The sequence below is a fragment of the Lepus europaeus genome, chromosome 6, assembly GCF_033115175.1.
Source record: "Lepus europaeus isolate LE1 chromosome 6, mLepTim1.pri, whole genome shotgun sequence".
NCBI lineage: Eukaryota > Metazoa > Chordata > Mammalia > Lagomorpha > Leporidae > Lepus > Lepus europaeus.
This window is the reverse complement of record NC_084832.1, coordinates 114,680,462-114,705,797: the sequence shown is the minus strand read 5'-3', so window position 1 is coordinate 114,705,797 and position 25,336 is coordinate 114,680,462. Positions and strand designations below refer to the sequence as shown.

Sequence of the window (25,336 nt, the reverse complement as noted above, 5' to 3'; positions counted from 1 at the left end):
TAGCGGCGCTGGCACACCGGGTCCTAGTCCCGGTCAGGGCGCCGGATTCTGTCCCGGTTGCCCCTCTTCCAGGCCAGCTCTCTGCTATGGCCCGGGAGTGCAGTGGAGGATGGCCCAAGTGCTTGGGCCCTGCACCCGCATTGGAGTCCAGAAGCACCTGGCTCCTTGCTTTGGATCAGTGCGGTGCGCCGGCCGCGGCAGTCATTGGAGGGTGAACCAACAGCAAAGGAAGACCTTTCTCTCTGTCTCTCTCTCACTGTCCACTCTGCCTGTCAAAAAAAAAAAAAAAAAAAGAATGGGGTAGAGAGGGAGAGAGCGAGTTATCAACCTTGCACCTGCTGGCTCACTCCCCAACAGCCATGGTGGGCCAGGCCAGGCAAAAGCCAGGAGCCAGGAACTCTATCCTGGTCTCCACATGGGTGCCAGGGACCCAAGTACGTGGGCTATCTTCCACTCAAGCAGCATCTTAAAGGCTGCACCAAATGCTTATAACCAGTCCTGACAATTATTAACAGAACTGCAATATACCCACTACTATCATTTTTTAAAACAAAATATTGAATTTTTAATATAAAAGTCTCCCTGAAAAAGTTAAGATAAAAACAAATATAGACAAGGGAGAACAAACAGGTAATAAAACTGCTTGGTTGGTAAGAATTCTGAGGCCTCATCCTGGCTTAGGAGTCAAGAGTTCCAAGATTGGTTAATACCATCCGGCAAGAACAAAGAAGGAAAGCTACTAACAATAACGGTTTGCTTTGCCACATCTATATGCTGCTTTCCTATACTCCCAGGAACACTACATGTCAAAGCAAATAGGACCTACAAACAAAAATTCTATGTCTGAATCTCAAAATTCAAAATTATAGGTTTCAACAAGCATAATAAACCAATGGATTAGTAACATCCATGATAATTAGCATAATTAATATTTAATAGTTTTTTTAGCTAACATTCAAGTCATCAGAAATTCTTCAGAAGTCCAGAAAGGTAAGTCTTATTAAAAAAGAAACAGTGTACCTAGAAACCACTCCTCTCTAATTCTGACTTTCAAATAAATAAATAAATACATCTTTAAAAAAAGAAAGAAAGGAAAATACACATAGTATCTAACATATGCCAGGCACTGGTGGAAGCTTTTTTTTTTTTTTTAATAAAATTTATGTATTTTATTTGAAAGTCAGAGTTACAGAGAGAAAGAGAGAAAGAGAGAGAGAGAGAGAGAGAGGTCTTTCATCCACTGGTTCACTCCCCAAATGGCCGCAATGGCTGGAGCTGCACCAATCCGAAGCCAGGAGCCAGGAACTTCTTCCTGGTCTCCCTCACAGGTGCAGGGGCCCAAGGACTTGGGCCATCTTCTACTGCTGCCCCAGGCCATAGCAGAGAGCTGGATCGGAAGTGGAGCAGCCAGGTCTCGAAATGGCACCCAAATGGGATGCCAGCACACAGGCAGAGGCTTAACCCGCTATACCACAGCACCAGCCCCTGGTATAAGCTTTCAATGGCACATACTTCTTGAGCATTCTTAATCCAAAAATACAAAATTTGAAATGCTCCAAATCCAAAACTTCGAGTATCAGCATGCCATCGCTAAGTGAAAAACCACATCTGACCTCACGTGATTGGTCATCATCAAAATGCAGGAATACCAAAAATACTGAATAAAGTCACTTTTAGGATATGTATGTAGGTATACAGGCAACATAAATGAATTTCATGTTTAGACTTGGGCACCATGCCCAATACACCTCATTGTGTATATGCAAATATCCCATAATCTGAAAAAAAATCAAATCTTAAACAGTTCTGGTCTCAAGCACCTCAGATAAGATATTCGATACATATTCACAAATTTAACCCTTACCACAACCCTAGTGGAAAGTACTATTATTTTAAGATTTATTTATTTATTTGTTTGACAGAAAGACAAGTGAGAGAGAGAAAGAGACAGATCTTACATCTGTTGGTTCACTCCCCAAATGCCTTTAACAGCCAAGGCCAGGGCAGGATGAAGCCCAGAGGCAGGAACCCAAGTACATGGGCTGCCATCTGCTGTCTGCTAGGTGCACTAGCAGGAAACGGATCAGGTGCACAGAGAAGGGGCTGGTGCTGTGGCAGAGTGGGCACCAGTTCACTCCTCCCATAGTTCTGGCTGCTCCACTTTTTGATTCAGCTCTCTATTAATGCACCTGGGAAGGCAACAGAGGAAGGCCCAAATGCTTTGTGCCTCTGCATCTACATGGGAGACCAGAAGTTCCTGACTCCTGGTTTTGGTCTGGCACAGCCCCAGGCTGTTGAGGTCATCTGGGGAGTGAACCAGTCAATGGAAGACTTCTCTGTCTGTGTGTGTATGTGTGTGTGCGCAACTATGCCTTTCAAATAAATAAAAAATAAATCTTAAAAAAAAAAAGCAGCAGTAGCAGCACAGAGTAGCCAGGACTCAAAGCAGGCACTCTGATAATGGATGCGAGTGCCCTAAGCATTGGCTTATCCCACTGCCCAACACTGACCAATTCACATTTTTCAAATGACAAAATTAAGACACACAATGATTAAATAGGATGTCCAAATTCACATAGTTCATAAAGCTGAGGCAGTGTGGCTCCGTTAAGATACTTTGCTCATTAAAGAGGCTTATTGGCCAGCGCTGCAGCTCACTTGGCTAATCCTCTGCCTGTGGTGCCAGCACCCCGGGTTCTAGTCCCGGTTGGGGCGCTGGTTCTGTCCCGGCTGCTCCTCTGTTCCAGTCCAGCTCTCTGCTGTGGCCCGGGTAGGCAGTGGAGGATGGCCCAAGTGCTTGGGCCCTGCACCCGCATGGGAGACCAGGAGGAAACACCTGGCTCCTGGCTTCGGATTGGTGCAACGTGTCAGATATAGCAGCCATCTGGGGGGTGAACCAACGGAAGGCAGTCTCTTTCTCTCACAAACTCTGCCCCGTCCAAAAAAAAAAAAAGAGGCATATTGTCTAAAATACACTATCAACATGGCATCAGATTCCATTACTTTCCACTAACTTTACTTGGCAGGGATCCAAGTACTTTGGTTGTCACCTGCTATCTTCCCAGGCATACTAGCAGGGCACTGGATAAGAAGCAGAGCAACCAAGACCTGAAGCAGTGCTTTGTCATGGGATGCCAGCATTGCAAGTGGCAGCTTAGGTCACTGTACCACAACACAGGCCTGCAATCTTTTTCTTGCTTTTGGACACTCTCTCCCCCATCTCCCAGTGCCTCTAGGTAAGGATTTCAATAAATTAAATATAAGTTTCTCTTACTGTAACAGTGTAAGTTCTGCCAACTTCCAAGTAGTTGGTATAATACATCCATCCCTGTAACAAGACTAATGGGACTTTGGTGAACATGCTTATTTGTTATAATGCCCCTTTTAGAAAAAAATAGAGACCCAGATGGAGTTCCTGGCTCCTGGCTTCAGCATGGCCCAGCCCTGGCTATTGCAGCAATTTGGGGAGTGAAGATGGTCCAAGTGCTAGGGCCACTGCCACCTACATGGGAGACCATGATGGAGTTTCTAGGCTCCCAGGCAGGTCACTGCAGCCACTGAGGAGTTAACCAGAAGATGGAGTACCTCCCTCTAACTCTGCCTTTCAAATAAAAAAATTTTTATCAAAAAAAAAAAAAAAAATTTCCTTAACACACACATAATACTCTCATTTTTCAAAAGTAGAAATTTAGGAAAAGAAATGTACCTGAAAATGGCTGGATTGCAGACATGCTTTGGGTCCAATGCTTCTCCCTGTATAAACTCATAGCACAGTCCATTATTGAAGGTACAGTAGAGCTGTGGTGCACAGCCATGAGCCTGTAACACTCGAAAACTCTTCACTTCCTCATCTCGATCAACCAACAACTCAGTCTTATTGCCATAAATTCTCACCAGGACTACATCCTCCATGGTATTCCCCACATAACAGCCAATAAGTTTATTTGTGATTCCATCAGTGAAGAGCTGCAAAGAAAGAGAAAAAAATTATGTATTTTTAAGGAATGGGATACAAGAGAGTTTGAAAATAATGAGTTAAATGCTAATTAAAAGGAAATATCCAATACTTAACATAAAACAATCTTTGGATACAATTTTGTTTAGTCTGTTTATAATTAATTCTAGTTTTAAACAAAAAGGAATGCTAGTGTTTAAAACGTTGCCCTTACTGCCTACAATGTCTTCTTTGATCCAGAAGTGTAGCGTCTCTAGTATTTCTATACAATTTTTCAAATATCTTTTGTATCTTTGTCTGCCTTGTGCTGCAAAGTTTGTGTACTGCTTATACACAACCTCTCCTAAGTCCAATAGACAGGAATGTCTCTGAGGAGGGGAACATCGCCCTCTTCCAAGTATCGCACATTACACAGACAAAACTTTACCAATGCTCACAGGCTTAAACATACAATTATAATCTACCATAATTTACATTTTTGCAAATCTCTACTTGCAAAAAACTCAATTTAAACAATTTTAATTACTAAGCACACATTAAACATGTGTTAAGTACTCAATCTATAATAGTTTAAAATAATTATAATAGTTCAAATAGCTTAAAATAGAATACTATGTCTTAAAAAAACACAATTTTAATTAGAGGAAGATAAAGAGATAAACAGAGATTCCTACAGTATTTTCTAAATGAAAGTGTTGGGACTTTTCAACAGCTCTAAGTACTTCAAACCCTTTTGTAAATCAGAGCACATGGGGCCAGTGCTATGGTATAGCAAATGAAGCCACTGCCTGCAGTGCCAGCATCCCATATGAGTGCTGGTTCGAGTCCTAGCTGCTCCACTTCCCCTCCAGCTCTCTGCTATGGCCTGGGGCAGCAGTAGAAGATGGCCCAAGTCCTTGGGCCCCTGCACCTGTGTGGGAGACCTGGAGGAAGCTCCAGGCTCCTGGCTTCTGAATGGCCCAGCTCCAGCCATTGCAGCCATTTGGGGAGTAAACCAGAGGATGGAAGACCTCTCTCTCTCTCTCCCCCTCTGCCTCTCTGTAACTCTTTCAAATACATCTTTAAAAAAAAAAAAAAAAAAAAAAAAAAAAAAAAAAACACCTGAGCACAGAACGTATATTAAAGCAAGTGGGAAATCAGTAATACTAGTTCTTGAAGTCCATTCAAAAATCCTAACTTTCATCCTCCTCTGTACTAACTAGGCACTAAAACTAACTCATCATTTACCCAACTATAGTTTAAAACTTTGGAGGCTGCTATTTCGGGATACCCACAATCCTTACTGGAGTACCAGTTCAAGTCCTGGTCCTCCACTTTAGAGGCAGCTTCCTGCTAGTACACCTGGGAAGGCAGCAGATGATGGTCCAAGTCCCTGGGTCCCTGCTGTCTACAAGGAAGACCCAGATGGAGTCCCTGACTGCTGGGTTTGGCCTGGCCTAGTTCTGGCTGTTGGGGGCATTCTGGGGAGTGCACCAGGGAATGGAAGCTCTCTCCCCTCTCTCCACTTCCTCACTCTGTGACTCTACCTTTCAAACAAATAAATAAATCTCTTAAAAAAAAAAGTACAAAGCCATTAATTGTCAGAAATGTCGTTCTGCAGTTATCCTCTCAAGTTATCACTATCCTACATTTGGTTCTATATGACTGTTATATTCTGTTAAACTTTAATCCCTAAAAGGGATCCGGCAAATTAGTCAATTTAATCCTAATCACTTTTAATCTTTAAATATTACCAACTTTTAAATACTAGGTAAACTAATAATGGTTCTTAAATTTGTTTCCTATTTTGTTATTATATGGTTTGAAAAACAATGTACATGTTAATCAGAAATAGGAAGAAGACCTAGCTTTTAACAAACTTCAACAATCCAAACGTCTCTTTAAAATTTTTCAATTACTTCACAGACCAGAATGGAGTTCCTCACTCCTGGTTGCTGCCTAGCCCAGATGTAGCTGTTGTAGCCATTTGGGAAAATGAATCAGCAGGTCTATCTCTCTCCCCTCTCCCCTCTCCCTCTCTGTAACTCTTTCAAATAAATAAATAAATCTTTAAAAATAAATAAATAAATAAATAAACAGAACTAAGCATGCATCCCGTACTTTCTATGAAATATATCTCATAGTACTGAAGCCACCCAAATGAATGAGAAAAAGTTCTTCACCAAAGAATTTCCAACTGACAAATGTGGAAGAAACAGCAGAACTAGAAAATCAATACCTTACAACTTTGAATGAAATTACTACTCACACAATAATCTTCAATAGATAAAACCATTTGATGAAAAGATTGATGGGGAATTTTAGGATAGGAATTATCTGTCACATACTGAACTCACTAAACCACCAGGTATGTACACTTCCTGATGTGATGCTATATGAAGTATGCTGTACCACCTGACTTGGAATCTAACCAAGCTTTCAGATCTTTGTATTTTTAGAGTATGAGAATTAAAGAACAGGGATGGGCGTTTGCTGCAGCAGTTAAGATACCTACATCCTATACTGGAGCACCTGGATTGGAGTCCCAGCTCCACGTCAGATTCCAGCTTCCTGATAAGGCATACCCTGGGAGGCAGCAGATGACAGCTCAAGTACTTGGGGCCCTGTTACCCACATTGGGAGACCCACATTCAACTCTGAGTTCCTGCTAGGTATTTGCAAAGTGACCCAGTGGACGGAAGATCTGTCTCCCTCTGGCTTTCAAATAAATAAATAAATACATTTTTTTAAAAAAAGAACCACCACAAAGAATTACAACAGAAAACATACAAATTCAGAATGAGGGTCGTTAAAGAGGCCTAAAAAGGGCCAGCATCTTGGTGCAGCGGGTTAAGCCATAGCAGCCCATATCAGCTGGAGTCCTGGCTTCTGGGCTTCCAATTCAGCTTCCTGATAATCTGCCTGAGAAGGCCGTGGAAAATGGTACAAGTGCTTGGGCCCCTGAAACCCACATGGGAGAACAGGATGGGATTCCTGGCTTCAGCTGGGCCCAGACCTGGCTATTGCAGCCATTTGGGGAGTGAATCAGCCAACAGAAGATCTGTCACTCTGCCTATAATAAATCTTTTGCATAAAAAAAAGGACTTAAAAATATTAACAATCAAAGCAACTATTTACTCTAGCAATTAAGACAGCCATATCCTGTATCAGAGTGCCTGAGTACAACACTGGGCTATACCACCAGACTCCAGTTTCCTACTACCGTACACCCTGACAAGCAGTGGTCATGTCTCAAGTTAACTGGGTTCCTGCCATTCAAGTGGGAAACCTGGACTAAACTATCTCCTGGCTGTCTGGGCCATGGCAAACATCTGGGGAGTGAACCATCCAGTGAGCACACTCACTCTTGCTCACTCGCTCTGTTTCTCTGTCGCACAACTAATTTAAAAATCAAAGGGGCCAGGAGTTAGGCTCAGCAGTGAAGCCACCACTTGGGATTCCCACATCCCCCATCAGAGTGTCTAAATTCAAGTCTCAGTTTTGTTCGCTATTCCAGCTTTCCACTAATGTGAACCCTAGGAAACATTAAGTGATGGCTCAACAACCTGGGTCTCTACTGTCCATGGTTTTAGCCTGACCCAGAGTTTTAGCTGTTGCAGGCATTTGGGAGAGTGAACCAGTAGGTGGAAGATCTCTCTCCCTCCTCTTCTTGTCTTTCAAAAAGAAAAACTGTTTTAATAAAAAAGTAACCATTTTATGAATACAGCTTTGTTTCTTGACACAAACAAGTTAAGTGTAAAAAACACATTTTGAAGAACCTGGGGAAATCTGATTATGGAGCATCTACTAAAGAATAGCTAGAAATTATTCCTCACCTTCTTCAGTGCAACAATGGCTTTATCAGTATGTAAAAAAATGCTATCTTTATATTCATAAATGTATACTGAAATACACAATGACAATGACTTCAATTCTGAGATTTGTCTTTAAATACTTCAAAGGAATTAAAAACAAATGGGGGCCAGCGCTGTGGCACAGTGGGTTAACACCCTGGCCTGAGGCTCCGGCAATTCATATGGGTGCCGGTTCGAGACCCGGCTGCTCCACTTCTGATCCAGCTCTCTGTTTTGACCTGGGAAAGCAGTAGAGGATGGCCCAAGTCCTTGGGCCCCTGCACCTGTGTGGGAGACCCAGAAGAAGCTCCTGGCTCCTGGCTTCGGATCAGCACAGCTCCGGCCGTTGCAGCCAGCTAGGGAGTGAACCAGTGGATGGAAGACCTCTCTCCCTCTCACTCTGCCTCTCCTCTATCTGTGTAACTCTGACTTTCAAATAAATAAATAAATCTTTAAAAATAAAATAAAATAAATAAAGACAAATGAAGCAAATGTGGAATTTGATAACAGACCTATGAGTATTCACTTCATTTTAACTTGAGTATCTTAGAAAACTGTATTTTTGATATGTATAACTAAGCAATGTATGCACAACGAACACTCTAGAGCTTCTATTAGAGAATCACATAATATAACATAAGATTGATTTGTTAGCCAATTCCAAAACAAATTAGGTTTAGCAGATAGCTATAAAAAGGGTAGGAAAAGGTTAAAAGCTCCAAGTGCCAGGAGACTGGAAACAGATTACATGGTCATGTATCCCACCCACTTCTAGTCGCAAACTTCCTTCTTCTCTTCTCACCCAAGTTTCTTCAAAGAGAAATATTGTATTCAATGTTTTCACTTCTGACACTATTATCTGTTATTTTTGTAATTTATATTTTTATCAACTAATACTAGAAGCTTGTTAACAATCAACAGTAAATATCACTCCCAACTGATTTTCAACTCTCATACAGCTTAATTATTTTTAAGTATCATTCTCAGAAAGTCTACATATTATGTAAAGGCTTCTTATAAAATGCAGCTTTCTTTTATCATCTCCTCCTACATACGCACCCTTACTTATCCTATCCTCATTTTCCCAATACAATCATATTACTAGACCTTTGGTCTGTCAACATTAAGTTATACTATTATATATACACACTGCCACAACCCAACTCAAGTTGTAGGATTAATGTCCTTTCCTGGATGGTTTGCTCCCCTTTTTTTTGAAAGTCATAGTTACAGAGAGAAAAGGAGAGAAAGAAATCTTCCATCCATTGGTACACTCCCAAGATGGCTGCAACAGCCAGCGCTGCGTCAGGCCAAAGGCAAGAACCAGTATAGCAGGTGGCAGCTTTATCTGCTAGGCCACAATGCTGGCCTCTGTTCCTTCTTTAACTAGTAACTGCATCATATCCTCATTTGATTTTTTATATACTTATTTGTGGTTTTCAAACAGGGCTGTGAAATCCTGAGAGAACAAAAATAGGAATCCAAGTGGGCCAAGTTCTGCTGTCTCCCTAACACGCACTATGACATGTGTATCACACTAACATCAGCCCACTTTCATCTATTTTACAGACTGGACTATGGCATTCGATTTTATTGGAACAAACGGTTCTCAACAGAGAGAAAAGGGTGGAAAAATCACTGGACTAAATAATCTATTGGGTCACATTCTCTCCAGCCAAGGACAAACTAACGGGGACAGAATTTACCCTCCTACTCGAAAAAACTCCTCTGCAAAAACAAAAGACCAAATATATGAAAGTAACAGCTTTCGAGATACTGGACTTTAAAAAAAAAAAAAGATACTGGGGCCGGTGCTGTGGCGTAGCGGGTAAAGCCTCCGCCTGCAGTGCTGGCATCCCACATGGGCACCCGTTCAAGTTCCGGCTGCTCCACTTCCAATCCAGCTCTCTGCTATGGCCTGGGAAAGCAGCAAAAGATGGCCCAAGTCCTTGGGCCCCTGCACCCATGTGGGAGACCCAGAAGAAGCTCCTGGCTCCTGGCCTTGGATTGGCACAGCTCCAACAGTTGTGGCCAAGTGGGGAGTGAAGCGGTGTATGGAAGACCTCTCTCTCTCAGCCTCTCCTTCTCTGTTTAACTATTGAAATAAATAAATCTTTAAAAAAAAATGATACTGGACATTAGGCAACAGAAACCAGTAATCTCTGAAAGAGGGCAAACAAATGAAGTGAGCCCTACCACTGCCTCGGCTTTATGCCCTAAGAGAACTGCCAGCCCCAGCACAGATTAGAACTAAGATGGAGCTGTGTGGACTTCTTCAGCTGAGATGACCTGAGAAGTCAGGGAGATTAAGGCAGGTAAACTATACAGCACAGAGTACTACAGCAGGAAGAGGCAGCAAGAGAGCGAGCTCTACAGCTGCGAGTGTCCCCGCTAAACATTCAGAATACTGATTTGGACACAGGCTCAAGGAAGAACACCTCTAAACAATTACAGGAAACAGTGTGTGACACGGACGTGGGGCAGGAAATGGTTTTGTTCCTATCAAGCACGTGAGAAAAATTCCAAATTCATGGGTTAATGGGTTCAGTATACACTGAAATTCACAGTGAATGCCAGTAAAGATTATCAGGCATATGAAAAAGGCAGAAAAATACAATCTATAATTAGAGAAAGGAAGGAATCAAATTAATCAAAATCAATCCAGAAGTGACATAAATAGGTGTTAGAAATAGCAGACAAAAACTTAAAAACTATATCCCCTAAAAATGTTCTACATTCCGTAACAAAATTTAAAGACAGTAAATGTGTGTGTGTGTGTGTGTATACCCCAAACGTGCCAAAATGCCTAAGGTGAAAAATACATTCTATTGAGTATAACAGATTAGATACTGCCCATTCGCCCCCAAAAAGAGTGAACTTAAAGACACAGCCAAAGAAACTTTGAAAAATGAAACAAAGAAAAAAAGTAATTTCAAAGGCAGGTGTTTGGCCTAGTAGTCAGGATGCCAGTGTAGACACTCTATTCCCACACAGTAGTGCCTGGATGCAATTCCCATCTCTGGCCCCATTCCAGCATCCTTCTAATGCAGATCCCAGAAGGCACTGTTGTTGATGGTGATAGCTCAAGTAACTGGGTTCCCACCACCCATGCGGGAGACCTGGGCTGAGTTCTGGACTCTCGCCCCGGGACCACCCTTGGCCATTACAGAGATCCAGGGTATCAGTGAGAAAATAGGAGCATGTTCTCTCTACCTCTCAAATATATAATTTTTTTTCCAAAAAATGAGAGAGAAGAATGTGAGTGAGCTAAAAAACAACTTCATACACATATACAAATACACACACAGAAAAGGTTTTCAAAGTTTCTGGGAGATGTGCAGTCTTTTCTATGAACTTTTTGAAATATATCAAGTCTCCAAAGAAGAGAAAAAGGGAGGAGAAACATGATGGTTAAAAGTTTTTCAGGGGGCAGGCACGGTGGTATAGTAGACTGAACCTCCGCCTGCAGCCCCAGCATCCCCTATGGGCACCAATTCGAGTCCCAGCTGCTCTACTTCCGATCCAGCTCTCTGCTGCGGCCTGGGAAAGCATTAGAAGATGGCCCAAGTCCTTGGGCCCCTCACCCGCATGGGAAACCCTGAAGAAGATCCTGGATCCTGGCTTTGGATTGGCCCAGCTCTGGTTGTTGCAATTTGGCGAGTGAACTAACGGATGGAAAACTTTTCTGTCTCTCCCTCTCTCTGTCTATAACTCTCTCAAATAAAATTTAAAAAAAAAAAAGAGAGAGAGAAAGTTTTCCAGCGGTTAACACTATAGCACAGCAGGCTAAGTGAGACCCCGGCATCCCATATGAGCACCAGCTTAAGTCACAGCTGGTCTGCTTCCTGTCCCTGCTCCCTGCCAACATGCCTAGGAAAGCAGATGATAACTCAAGTATTTGGGACCATGCCACCCACATTAGAGACCAAGATGGAGTTCCTGGTTCCTGGCTTCTGCCTGACCCAGACCTAGCCATTGTAGCCATTTGGGGAGTGAACCAGCGGATGGAAGATCTCTCTCCCTACCTCTCTCTGCTAACTCTGCCTTTCGGCGCTGTGGTGCAGTGGGTTAAAGCCCTAGCCTGAAGTGCCAGCATCCCATTTGGGTGCTGGTTTGAGTCCCAGCTGCTTCATTTCTGATCCAGCTCCCTTCTAATGCACCTGGGAAAGCAGCAGAAGATGGCCCGAGTCCCTGAGTCTCTCTACCCACGTAGGAAACCCAGAAGCTGCTCCTGATTCCTGACTTCAGATGGGCTCAGCTCCAGCTGTTGCAGAGAACTGGAGAGTGAACCAGCACACAGAAGACCTATCTCTCTATCTGTCTCTACTTCTTTCTGTAACTCTTTCAAATAAATAAATCTTTACAAGAAAAAGATTTTTTTTTAAAGATTTATCCATTTATTCGAAAGTCAGAGTCACACAGAGATAGGAGAGGCAGAGAGAGAGAGAGAGAGAGAGAGGTCTTCCACCCTATGGTTCACTCCCCAATTGGCCGCAATGGCCAGAGCTGTGCCGATCCAAAGCCAGGAGCCAGGAACTTCTTCCGGGTGTCCCACGTGGCTGCAGGGTCCCAAGGATTTGGGCCATGTTCTACTGCTTTCCCAGGCCAAAACAGAGAGCTGGATCAGAAGTGGGGTAGCCAGGTCTCGAACCAGCACCCATATGGGATGCCTGCGCTTCAGGCCAGGGCATTAACCCACTGCGCCACAGCGCGGGCCCCCTATTTGTTTGTTTGATAGGCAGAGTTACAGAGAGAGAGGGAGAGAGAGGTGGGGGGGGGGGTGAGAGAGAGAGAGCGCACGCGCTAGAGAGAGCGCAAGCCAGAGCCAGCACCTCGGCTCACTAGGCTAATCCTCCACCTGCGGCGCCGGCACCCCGGGGTTCTAGTACCGGTTGGGGCGCCAGACTCTGTCCCGGTTGCCCCTCTTCCAGGCCAGCTCTCTGCTGTGGCCCAGGAAGGCAGTGGAGGATGGCCCAAGTGCTTGGGCCCTGCACCCGCATGGCAGACCAGGAGAAGCACCTGGCTCCTGGCTTCGGATTGGCACAGCGTGCCAGCCGCAACACACTGGCCGTAGTGGCCATCTGGGGGGTAAAGGAAGACCTTTGGGGAAGGAAGATCTTTCTCTCTGTCTCTTTCTCACTAACTCTGTCAAAAAAAAAAAAAAAAAAAGAGAGAGAGAGAAAGAATATCTTCCACCAGGAGTCAGGAGCTTCTTCCTGGTCTTCCATGTGAGTGCAGGGTCCCATGGACTTGGGCCATCTTCCTCTGCTTTCCCAGGCACTTTCCCCAGAGCTGGATAGGAAGTGCAACAGCCAGAACTCAAACTGGCACCCTTATGGGATACTGGTGCCATAGGCCACAGCTTTACCTCCTGCACTACAGTGCCAGCTCCATATTTTTTTTTTTTTAAATGTTTTGCAAATCTGGATACCACCTCCAACACCAGAATCCCATATGCAGGTTTGAGGACAGCTGCTTCACTTCTAATCCAGCTCGCTGCTAATATGCCTGGGAAGGCAGTAGAAGAGCTGTCACCCATGTAGGAGATCTGGATGGGGTTCCAGGTTCCTGGCTTCATCCTGGACCAGCCCCAGCCACTGTGGCCACTTGGGGAGTGAACCAGCAGACAGACTGATCTGTCTCTCTCTAACTCTACCTTTCAAATAAATGCATAAATATTAAAAAAAAATTGTTCAAATATGATGAAGAACCCTAACCTCAAAGATTCAATAAACAAAAAATATTGGGGGCTAGCACTGTGGGGCAGCAGGTTAAGCTGCACGCAGCTTGCAATGCAAGCAACCCATGTGGGCAACGGTTCAAGTCCCAGCCACTGCACTTCCAATCCAGCTCCCTGCTAATGCATCTGGGAAAGCAGTGGAAGATGGCCCGAGTGCTTGGTCCCCTGCACTCACATGGGAAACTAAGCAGCAGCTCTGGATTCCTGGCTTCAGCCTGGAACAGCCCTAGCTGTTGTAGTCATTTGGGGAGTGGACCAGTGGACAGAAGCTCTCTCCCTCTGTCTCTCTCTCTAATTTTGCCTTTCAAAGAAATAAAAACTTAAAGAAAACTACATGAAAATACATCATCAAATTGCCCAAGACCAGTGATAAACTGTTTATTCAATGATACCAATTCATTCTACCATCCATGCATTCAGGCCAACATCAGGGAGCCATTACTGAATCCTTTCCTCTCCATCTTCACACTTTAAAAGTTTACATCATAGGTGCCTCTTAACTCCTCCTGCCTTTCCCCATCTCTACTGCAAACAATAATCTAGGTACAACTCTGATAATCTCCTATTCAGAGCACTGTAATAGCCTCACTGCCAGTTTAATTACCTCTCCTGTTGGGGGGGAGGCAGGGAATCACTTTATACTGTTTCCAGAATAATTTATCTAAAATACAAATTATACAAGTTTCTTGAAACATCTCAAGCTATCTAACAATCTGATGAACTTGCCTTTTCTTTTCTTCATTTTATTAACTTTTAACTTCCTTTAAAATTCTAGCACAACAGATAACTCTTCTAGGAGACAGACCGTCTCTATAAGACTAGTACCCTATCTGTAACATTTACTAACATGCACTATAATTTGTTTAATTATATTTGCCACTCCATAATACACTGTGATTTCCTCTAAGACTTGGACAAATTATCAAATGAAGGAAACCTGAAGACAGATACAGGCATATAAAACAGATGTGTAGGGGCTGGCACTATGGTGCCATAGGTTAATCCTCTGCCTGCAGTGCCGGCATCCCATACGGGAGCCAGTTCTAGTCCCAGCTGCTCCTGATCCATCTCTCTGCTATGGCCTGGGAAAGCAGTGGAAGATGGCCCAAGTGCTTGGGATCCTGCACCTGCATGGGGGACCTGGAGGAAGCTCCTGGATCCTGGCTTCGGATCAGCCGGGCTGCAGCCATTGTGGCCATTTGAGGAGTGAACCAGTGGATGAAAGACCTTTTTCTCTGTCTCTCACTCTCATTCTTTATAACTCTACCTTTCAAATAATTAATAAAATCTTTAAAATTTTTTTTAAAAAAGACTGAGTAATATTCTTTTAAAAAACAAATGGGTAGGCCAGTGCCGTGACTCAACAGGCTAATCCTCTGCCTTGTGGCGCCAGCACACCGGGTTCTAGTCCCGGTTGGGGCGCCGGATTCCATCCCGGTTGCCCCTCTTCCAGGCCAGCTCTCTGCTATGGCCCGGGAAGGCAGTGGAGGATGGCCCAAGTGCTTGGGCTGCACCCGCATGGGAGACCAGGAGAAGCACCTGGCACCTGGCTCCTGGCTTCGGATCAGCGCAATGCGGCGGCCATTGGAGGGTGAACCAATGGCAAAAAGGAAGACCTTTCTCTCTGTCTCTCTCTCTCACTATCCACTCTGCCTGTCAAAAAACAAAACAAAAAAACAAATGGGTAAACAAAAAGTTAGATGGACAGAAAAACTCAAATATGTAAGTAGTTACATTAAATTTAAAAGAATAATCCAATTAAAAGATTAAGTATGGCATGTATTGAAATGTCATACCACACTCCATAAATATGTGTAATTACTATGTGTCAATTAAAAATAAAGAGTTTTAAAAAATAATAAGGGGAGGCTGACGGTATTGTAAAGCCATCGCCTACAATGCCAGAATCCCATATGGGCACCAGTTTGAATCCCAGTTGCTCCACTCCAATCCAGCTCCCTGCTAGTGGCCTAGGAAAAGCAGCAGGGATGGCCCAAGTGTTTGGGCCTCCAACACCCACACAGGATACCTGGAAGAAGCTTCAGGCTACTGACATCAGCTTGGCCCAGCCCTGGCTGTTGCAGCCATTTGGGGAAGGTACCAGTGGAGAGAAGATCAGTCTCTAACTTTCAAATAAATAAATCTCTAAAAAACAAACAAATAAATAAATAAAATGGGGTGGGTGCTGTGGCTCACTGGGTTGAGCTGCATTGTGATGCCCACATCCCAGATGAGAATGCCAGTCCCCGCCCCAGCTACTCTGCTTCCAAGGCAGACTGCTGTTAACGCATCCTGTGATGCAGCCCAGTTGATCTTGGCCCAGCCTCAGCTGTTGCAGGCACTGGGGAGTAAACAAGCAGATGGCAGATCCCTGCCTTTTGAAGAGCAGACCTTCCGCCAAGTGGTGAAGCCGCCAGTTCAGATGTCTGCCTCTCCCATCACAGCGCCTGGGTTCAGAGTGTGTGGGTTCGATTACATGTTTCATTCCTCACTCCAGCTATCTGCTAACGCAGACCCTGGCACACAGCAGTGATGGCTCAAGTGGTTCCCTGGTACCATGAATTCCTGCCTCCTGGCTCGGCCCAAGCCCACTGTGGACATCTGGGAGTGAACCAGTGGATGGGGGAGCTCTTCCCCCCTTCTCTATCTCTCATGAATAAATAAAACTTATAAATACATAAACATTTTATTTTAAAAATAACTGAATTGGGCCTAGTGTTGTAGTGCAGCCAGTTGAGCTGCCACCTGCGACACCAGCATCCTATATGCGCACCTTTTGACGTCCCAGCTGCTCCACTTCAGATCCAGCTCCTGCTAATGTGCCTGAAAAAGCAACAGCAGACAGCCCATGGGAGACCCAGACAGAATTCCAGGCTCTGGCTTCTGCCTGGCCCAGCCCGAGTTGTTGTGACCATCTGTAGAGTAAGCAAGCAGTTGAAAGATCTCTCTGGCTCTCCTTCTCTCTTTGTAACTCTTTCAAATAAATGAAATAAATATTTTTTAAAGAAGGCAATAACAGGGGCCAGTGCTGTGCCATAGTGGGTAAAGCTGCCACCTGCAGTGCCGGCATCCCATATGGGCTCCAGTTCAAGACCCGGCTACTCCACTTCCTATCCAGTTCTCTGCTGTGGCCTGGGAAAGCAGTAGAAGATGGCCCAAGTCCTTGGGTTCCTGCACTCGCGTGGGAGACCTGGAAGAAGCTCCTGGCTCCTGGCTTCGGATCAGTGCAGCTCTGGCTATTGAGGCTAACTGGGGAATGAACCAGCAGACAGAAGACCTCTCTCTCTGTGTAACTCTGACTTCAAATAAATCAACCTTTAAAAAAAGGAGAGAGGAATAACAGCTACAGATACACAAAAAGAATATATTTATTAATATTTATAAACATATACACTGAAAAACATAATTAACTAATTTTTAGAACAAAAGAAAATGTACACAAAATCACCTTTAAAAAGAATGACTTCAAATTAGAAACAGATTTTCTTACTGTTCACTATATAGTCTTATACTTTAAATATTTTACTAAGAGAAAAATGATCTATATTTTTAAAACAAAATTAGCAGGTTTAGGTAATTATGAGGCCTTTCTTATTTTCTCTACACTCTTTAGGATTTAAAACTTGATGTCATTTTAATAGTAATTAAGCCATATAATATTTAACATGATAAAATTTTATGTGTATAGCTATCAAAAAGTAATTAATACCATAAAAATATGGGAAATGTTCATGAAGGCAAACAAAAAAAGGAATACAAAAACTTTCCATTTGAGTGCACCTATATAAAGTGTTTGGGAGAAGTAAAAGCTAATAAAAATAAAAACAGTTGTGAACAGAAAAAGAATAATAAATGACTTTTTCCTCCCTATTCAAAGTTTAATATACATGTTTTTCTAATAAAACTAAATTATTTTACATTTTCGTGGTCTCCTAAAAGAATCATCACACATTTAACATATTAGTTTCTAAGAATGCTAATTTGCAAAAAAAGGAGTAGTATTGTTTTGTTAATTAAAAAGTGAAACAAAACACTGCTAGTGTGGTTACCACTAGAGGGAGGGAGAGGTTATGGCCAGGACAGGATATGGAGGTATCCTGGATTATCAAAAATTCTTTCTTTCCCTAAGTTGGAATTTCACAGGTATCTGCTCTACAGTTTGTGTTTCATGTCTTTTTCTGTATGTTTGTTGTTTCAGTTTTTAAAAGGATGTTAAAATTTATTTATAGACAATCTGGTACATCAGAGAATAAAACAAATTCTTAAAATCAACAGAGAGAGAGCAATACACTCTGATTCCTTAATATAGTTCCTCTATTACATCCCTATCTTTGTCACTCACCAAAGCAAAAAAACAAAACCTTTATCTTCCCCTCACCTGTAAGCAATTAAGAAGTCTTGTGGTGGGGAGGGGTGCTGGTGCTGTAGCGCAGTGAATTAAGCAGCCATCTGCAACCCATATGGGCACTGATTCAAGTCCCAGCTGCTCTACTTCCGATCCAGCTCCCTGCTAATGTGCCTGGGAAAGCAAGAGAAGACCTGCACCCAAGTGGGATACCCCCAGGTAACGCCAGGTGCCTGGCTTCAGCCTGGTCCAAGCCATTTGGGGAGTGAACCAACGGGTGGAAGATCTCTCTCTCTCTCTCTTTCTCTGTAACTCTTGCTCTTCAAATAAATAAATATTAAAAAAAATTCTTGTACCTTGATTTTCTGAAGTCACATCTGTCCCTGACATTGACTCCAAGGCCACTTGTCCTTATTTGGCCCCAGAACCTCTGGTCTGGACTAACACAATAGTCTCTTCTAGGTCAAGTGTTTCTAAACCATTGTGAATGCACTACCAATAAAGAAATGTATTTCTCATATGAGGTAGTACATACACCTTTGTATAAAATTACAACATACTTCAAAAAACAATATTTGCCATATTATTTGAAAGACTCTCTGATGTAGCACATCATGTTTTATTCTAACTCATCTTTTTAAACTGTAGTGGTTTCAACCTATTACACTGATTTGGCATCTATTAGCATGTGGTAACCATCAGTTTCAAAACCAATGTCCTAAGTGATCACGATTCCCTCAATTCAAAGCATCTCCCTTGACCAACACTTCTCTACAGTATACAGTATACTCTGTTACTTCCCTCAAAAAAGGAAAAATATTCACTATAACTCACCTGCTTAAAAATAATAGCACCCATTATGTCTTTGATAATAAAATAACAACTTCCTATCTAATCAGCTCCTTTCCCAAGACCATTCCCACTTCTTTTCGTGTTCACATTTTGCCCAAAGTATGCATGGGATAGCTTCATGGCCTCCGTGAGAAAATTTTCATTGCCCAGAGGTGATCCCCTATTCCATCTGCTCACATCTTTCCTTCACAGATTAGCTCAGGCACCCTCATCTCTATGAAGTCTTCTTTCACACATTCATCACATTCATCAGTGCCTGCTTTGTGCTACAGTTAGTTGTATTAATCCAGTCAAAACTTAGTGTTACGCCTAGTGCCAAAACTGTTGAATTTTAGGAGTTCACAATACTTTCAGTTTATTTTTCCCAATAGCATGGGGAGGACAGGAGTTCTGGAAAAGAGTAATGAAGAATGAAGCACCAAAACATGTGAATGAACAATTTTAGACACCACGCTTAATTCTCTAAACTGTTTCCACAACAGGCAGTACCTAGGTCTAAGGTACTCAAGAAAGATGAAGCAGTTGGCTTAGTATAAATCATAGCGTCATTAATAAAGGAAAATTAACTAGCACTTTAAGCTTCTGACTTTATAGCTACATCTTTTAAAAAATATATGTAACCCTATCAAACACCGTACATCTCTCTAGCCATACTCAATATGGCCCTGGGTTAAACCACCCACCCTAATATATATTATCTTTAACCACATTATTTAAGTGAAAGATACTTTAAAAGTTTTATAGGATTGGTGTTGTGGTATAGTGGATAAAGCCACTGCCTGTGATGCCAGCACCAATTTGTATCCCAGCTGCCTCCACTTCCCATCTTTCTTCTCCTGCTACCTGCTAATGGGCCTGGGAAAGCAGAAGAGGACCCAAGCGCTTGAGCCTCTGCACCCACATGAGAGACCCGGAGGAAGCTCCTGGCTCCAGGCTTTGATTGGCCCAGCTCTGGCTGTTGCGGCCATTTGGGGAGTGAACCAGCAAATGGAAGACTGTCTGTTTCTCTGCTTCTGAAATAAATAAATCTTAAAAAAAATATATCAAATGTTAAATATCAGTATTAAAGGGGGTTATTGATTTCTAATAGAATATTTAGGTAACAAGCTCCAATAAAGAGAGAAAGGGGATAGGAAAACTGTTGTGCAGCTACACACCTAATACAAAGATGAGTGTGTCCGTGTATATGCTTAAAAAATAAAATGAAGATTTCAAGAACGTGGTATTCAAAAATGTGCATAAACTTGTAGTATAGCAGAAAGAACAATATATTTTTAAGTGCTCTTCTATAATCTTTGGATGTGAACAAAATTTGAATGTTCATTTCAAAAACACTGTATAGGCAGCCTTCTATCTACAGATTCTACCAACAAAATATTCCAAAAGAAAACCTGCATTTGTAATGAACACATATACTTTTTTTCTTGTCACTCCCTAACAAAACAGTTTAACAACTTACACAGCATTTACACTGTATTACGAATTACAAATAGCCTAGAGACGATGTCAAGTAAGGGAGGATGTGTGTAACTTATAATCAAATACTAGGCCATTTTAAATAAGGCACTTGATCATCTGTGGATTTGGTATTGCAGGAGTCCTGGAACCAATCCCCCATGGATACTGAGCGAGGACCTTGAACTGCAATTATTTTCTTATTTGATTTCCCCATCGGACTGGGAATTTCAAAGGGAAGACATTTGTTTTTGGAGTCAGGCATCCACATGTAACAGATGCTTGGCAGCAATAACCAGAAGAGACAGCATTTATTTCACGCTCACAATAACTCTTCCAGGTAGGAACTATCAATGGATTCATTTTACAGCTGCAAATACAGAGGCTTAAGGCTAAGTAACTTGATCAGCAGAGCATGCTAGTGAAGAACGGAGTCTGGACTCAAAACCAGCACTAGGTCCAAACCGCACGTTCTTAACCATAACAATATATTGTCAACAAAAAACTAAATTCGGTTAAGGTATCAGAGAGCAAGCAATCTCACTGAGACCCTTCAGAAAGAACAGATGTTAGTTTTATAATACTAAATAATAAGTAGGGTCTTACTATCCTACCTATTAAGCCTTTGCCATCATCTACTATAGGCCCCAAGTTAACGAAAAAATTCACATAGTGACTAATGAACGACAAACATCATCATTCAACTTCGAAAGCCCTGAGAGAACGTATGGCACTGATTCAGTCATTTGTCAGCTCTTTTAGAATGAAAAATAATTTTCAGAGGCTCCTGAAGACTACTTTGCTGAACCTAAGAGAACTTCAATACTGTATTCCTCCCTACAATGACTATCCAAAGAAACGTAAACAATCAAAACTGTAAACCTCCAGATAAGTGAGGGAGAGATCTCCTGAGGTGACAGGTGAATCATTTCAACTTGGTTGTTCCAACAGCTTGGCTTGCAGAAGGAGGGGGTGTATCTCCAGCTAATAATCACCCTTAGGGCAAAGTAAGTAGGAGCATTTCCCTTCACCTGCTCACATCACAAGTTTAGATCCTGCACCCAAGGGTCTTAAAATGTGCCACAAAGAAGCTAAGATTCAGTTGCAAATACTTTCCAACCATCAGTTTGATGTTACTATATTTTGTTCTTCTTTTACCTTTATCCTGGCTTTACTTCACTGAGTTTCAGCTAAAAAAGACAATACCTACCAAATATGATTGTTGGGGTAACTATATGATTTAAAAAAAAAAGCATAAAGCTCACCTAATCCCAGAGCCTACCACACGGAACCCTACAGCAGCCATTATTACCATTCTACAGACAAATACATCAAAGCAAATTCCAAAGGTTCTGGTTTTAAAGTCACTGCCTAAGAACTAACATGATCTGCCAGCAGCAGAGCATACCAGGAAGTAGCACTGCCTTTAATTATTAAAACAACTAATTTATAATGAACTGAAAAAAAAAATCACTTTAAGACCTTAACTACAAATAAGTTAATAAATAATAAACTAAAACAATTATGAGGTTTCAATTTAAAAGGCATTTCCTTAATTAAAGGTTGTTAAATTTTTTTAATTACATGAGCAAATTTTTGGATTCACTCCTTCCTATTTACTTGGCTAACAAACACTTCCTTTAAATTTCTAACTTTTTTTTCCCCAAAAAACATATGGGTCCTTTTAATCTGCTAGAAACTTCTACGCAGTAGGAAAGGGAAGTCCCACTCCCGAGAGCTCCAGTGTCAGGAACTGTCCTTGGCCCTGGACACTCTTCATGTTTTATTCATCTTTGTATAGGTAGCCTGCTAGTTTAGGCAAGAATTAAATCAATAAACATGTTGAGTCAATCAGCCGTCACAACGAGGCCAATCATCTGGCTAATTCAAACCAAAGTTCCGTTCATTACTGCTCGCTTTTGGAGCAAAACCCCAAATACCCCAGGCTTCGAAATTTTCTAACTTTCTGCTTTGTTTACATTGGAAAAGGAGGCTCATTTCTGTAAATAGTTCCTGTAACTACATACTGCGATAGTGAAAACCAATTAATATTCAAAATAAACGTCACGTATACGAATAGGATAACTTCCAAGATATTAAACTCTTTAGATTCTCAGCGGTTTTGCTCCCCTCCCAGGTTTGGTTGTTGTCTGTGTGTGAATAATGCAGTGGGCTCGGGAAAAGGAAACAGCCACAAGGCACCGTTCGCTGTAGGATCAGAGACTGATCTGAGACAGTTCTAGCGATTCAGAACGATCCAGTAAAACACCGTGTGCAGTGCTACCTACGAATTCCATCTAGCCACGCGTGGCCACCGTCAGTACTCTCTCTCCAGTCTGAGGATTTGGAAGGTGGAAAAAAAAAAAAAGAAAGAAAGAAAGAAGCGCAGGGCGAGGCATCAATGGGGCTGAAGCGGAGGAGGGGAGGCAAAGGGAAAGATCAGAGAGGATTAATTACTGCATTATTTATGGACGGAGAGGCGGCGGCTCGGGCCCGCGGGCCGGGATCCCGTGCGAGGGCAGGGGGAAAGGTCTGTGTTTGCAGTTCGAGCGGTGGGAGGAGGGGCAAGCAGCAACAGGAATCCTGCCCGTGCGGAATGGGTGCGTCGGCCACGAAGCCGCTTCCAGAGCGGAGAGCGTGCCCGCGGGACATCCCCGGCGAGGCGAGGGGGAGTGGTGACCTTCCCAGGTGCGACGCCGCCGACACGGGGTCACCTCCCCGAAGGCGGAGCGGGGCCGTTTACCTGCAGGGTGACCTCCTGGGGGTCCCAGTGCGGCCGCAGGTGTTGCAGGAGGCTCAGGGCCCCCTCCCGGCAGCGCTGCTCCTCCTGATCCGCGACCGTGACGTTCAGCTTCGGCACCTCCGGGGAGCCGGGAGGGACGTGGATGTAATTGGCCATGGCCCAGGCGACGGCGGAGACGACCACGACGACGACGGCGACGGCGACCACGAGCACGGCGGGCGCCGACAGGCTGCTGGGTCCTTCCGTGCCGGGGCGCCCTCGCGGGAGGGCTGGGGGGCACTCGGGCGGACGGGCGAGCGGCAGGAGAGCGGATGGCGGCGGCGGTGTCGCCGAGCGGGGTCTGGGCAGCAGCGGAACTGAGCCGGAGCCGCTCACGGGGCAAAAGGCTCCTTCTCGCCTGGGCTCGACCGCGGGCGGCCGCAGAGGCTGCCGGGACTGGCCTGACGCTGGCGTCACGCCGGGGCGGGGCCTCCGCCTGCGTCAGGCTGCGCGGCCGGGGCTTGCGGCTCTCGGCACAATGGGCCGCGTGCGGGGTGCGGGGTCGCCCGGGCGCGGTGGGGGCGGGGCGGGGGGGACTGGCACCCGCAGCCCCGGGAGCGGCGCGGTGGGGAAGGACCCGGAGCCCTGCGGGGCGCCGAGCGTCGGCCGCCTTGCTCGGGACCGGGCGCGGGCCTGAGTTGTTCTGGAAAGCCTCGGTGTTCGGCCTGAGCGTGGGCAGCCTGCCTCGCCTTGGGCCCCGAGGAGCTGCCGTGCTGGGGACCGCGGGGTTGCGCTGAGATCTCCATTGGCAGCCGGCTGCTGCCCGTGAAGGGAGTCGTTCTTAGGGCCAGAGGTTTGACGGTGCCGAGGGTTAGCCAGAGCCGGGACGCGCATCTGGGAGTCTGGGCTAAGGATGAGAGCAAAGGAGGAGTGTTGAGGGTCAGGGTGTGTGCCCTTGGCCTCGTTGGTCCCAATGCCTGTAGAGCGGCTGTCTCTGCTGTTAGGGCGGCGCTGGGGACCGGGGGATCCCCAAGCCGTTCCTTGCGATGGAGGAAAAAGGGTTGGCATTTGACCTCTGAATCCGTGTCTTCTCCCTGCGGCACCCTTGGCGTTGCCAATACGCCTGTTAGTGGTTAGTTAAACCTTACCGGACTTAACATCCAAGATTATTCACCTTATTTGCCAAAGTTTACATTCTGATGGTTCAGAAACTTTACAGATCACAAAAGGAATATCTCATAAATAACAGGAAACATCAACTAAAGAGAAGCAAAAGTCAAATTTCACAATACAGCACAAGAAGTTGATTCAACATTTTCCTGTTTAGGTAGTTTTGTTTTGTTTTGTTTTGTTTTGTTTTATCATGTACTGCAAGAAATGCTAGATTGTGCATTCCTTCCAATCTGGAGAGAAAGAATACACCGTTAGTTTCCACATTTCAGATAGCATCACTTCTGTTTTTTTAAAAGTTGTGTGTATTTTTTGTTAAACAGTTGACATTTTAAGAATTTTAAACTTAGGACTGGCCTTGTGGTTAGAGCAGCTGGTTAAGCCACTGCCTATCACTCCAGCATCCCATATCAGTGCACCTGTTTGGGTCTTGGCTGCTCCACTCTGATCCAGCTCCATGCTAATGCGCCTGGCAGAGCTGTAGAAAATGGCCTGAGTGCTTGGGCCCCTGACGCTCTGGGAGATCTGGACAGAGTTCCTGCCTCCTGCCTTCCAGCCGGCCCAGCCCTAGCTGCTGAGGCCATATGCAGAGTCAACCAGCAGATGGAAGATCTGTCTCTAACTACATCATTCTGCCTTCCAAATGCATAATTGAATAATAATAATAATAATAAAAACAGTTGCTCCTTAGGACACCTGCATCCCTATCAGAGTGCTGGCTGTGAGTCCCCAGCTGTGCTCCTGATTCCAGCTTCCTGATGTACACACCCTGGGAGGGAGCGGGTGTGACTCAAGTACTTGGGTCCTTACCACTCACATGGAGACCCGGATTGACTTTCCTGTTGCTGGCTTCAGCCTGGTCCAGCCAGCCGCAGCTGTTGCAGGCATTTGGAGGAGTGAACCAGCAATGGAAAATAATTTCTCTCTCTCTCTCTCGCTCTCGCTCTCGCTCTCTCTCTCCTTCCCTCCTTCTCTCCCCCTACTCCCCACCCCTGCCTTTTAAACAAATAAAATAAATAAATAAAATTTGAGAAAAAGGAAACAGTAGTACTGGAGACCTAACAGCACTTCTCGTTAGCCTGAAAATAGCTGACTGACTTCTAGTTCTCTTTTCTGCAGTTGGTTTTTACCTCTATTCCTCTTCTCATCAACAAGTTAGGTATCAAATGATTTCTGCCTGTTGGTTTCTCTCCACATATCTTCCTGTCATTCAAATCTTTCTCAAAAGTTGTTGGAGGTAGAGGATACGTTCCATTGCTTCTCT

General features: G+C 44.0%; 1 protein-coding gene across 1 annotated transcript in view; it reads right to left on the bottom strand.

The window, feature by feature from the left end:
• ETNK1 (ethanolamine kinase 1) overlaps positions 1-23,332 on the bottom strand; it is a 56,970-nt gene extending 33,638 nt beyond the window's left edge. Inside the window, exons 1-2 of the mRNA XM_062194936.1 lie at positions 22,924-23,332; positions 3,707-3,966 (exon numbers count right to left, since the gene is read on the bottom strand). Coding sequence (XP_062050920.1) covers positions 3,707-3,966; positions 22,924-23,079 — 416 coding nt within the window. The 5' untranslated portion in view covers positions 23,080-23,332. The remainder of the gene's footprint in view (positions 1-3,706; positions 3,967-22,923) is intronic.
• Positions 23,333-25,336: the final 2,004 nt, after the last annotated feature.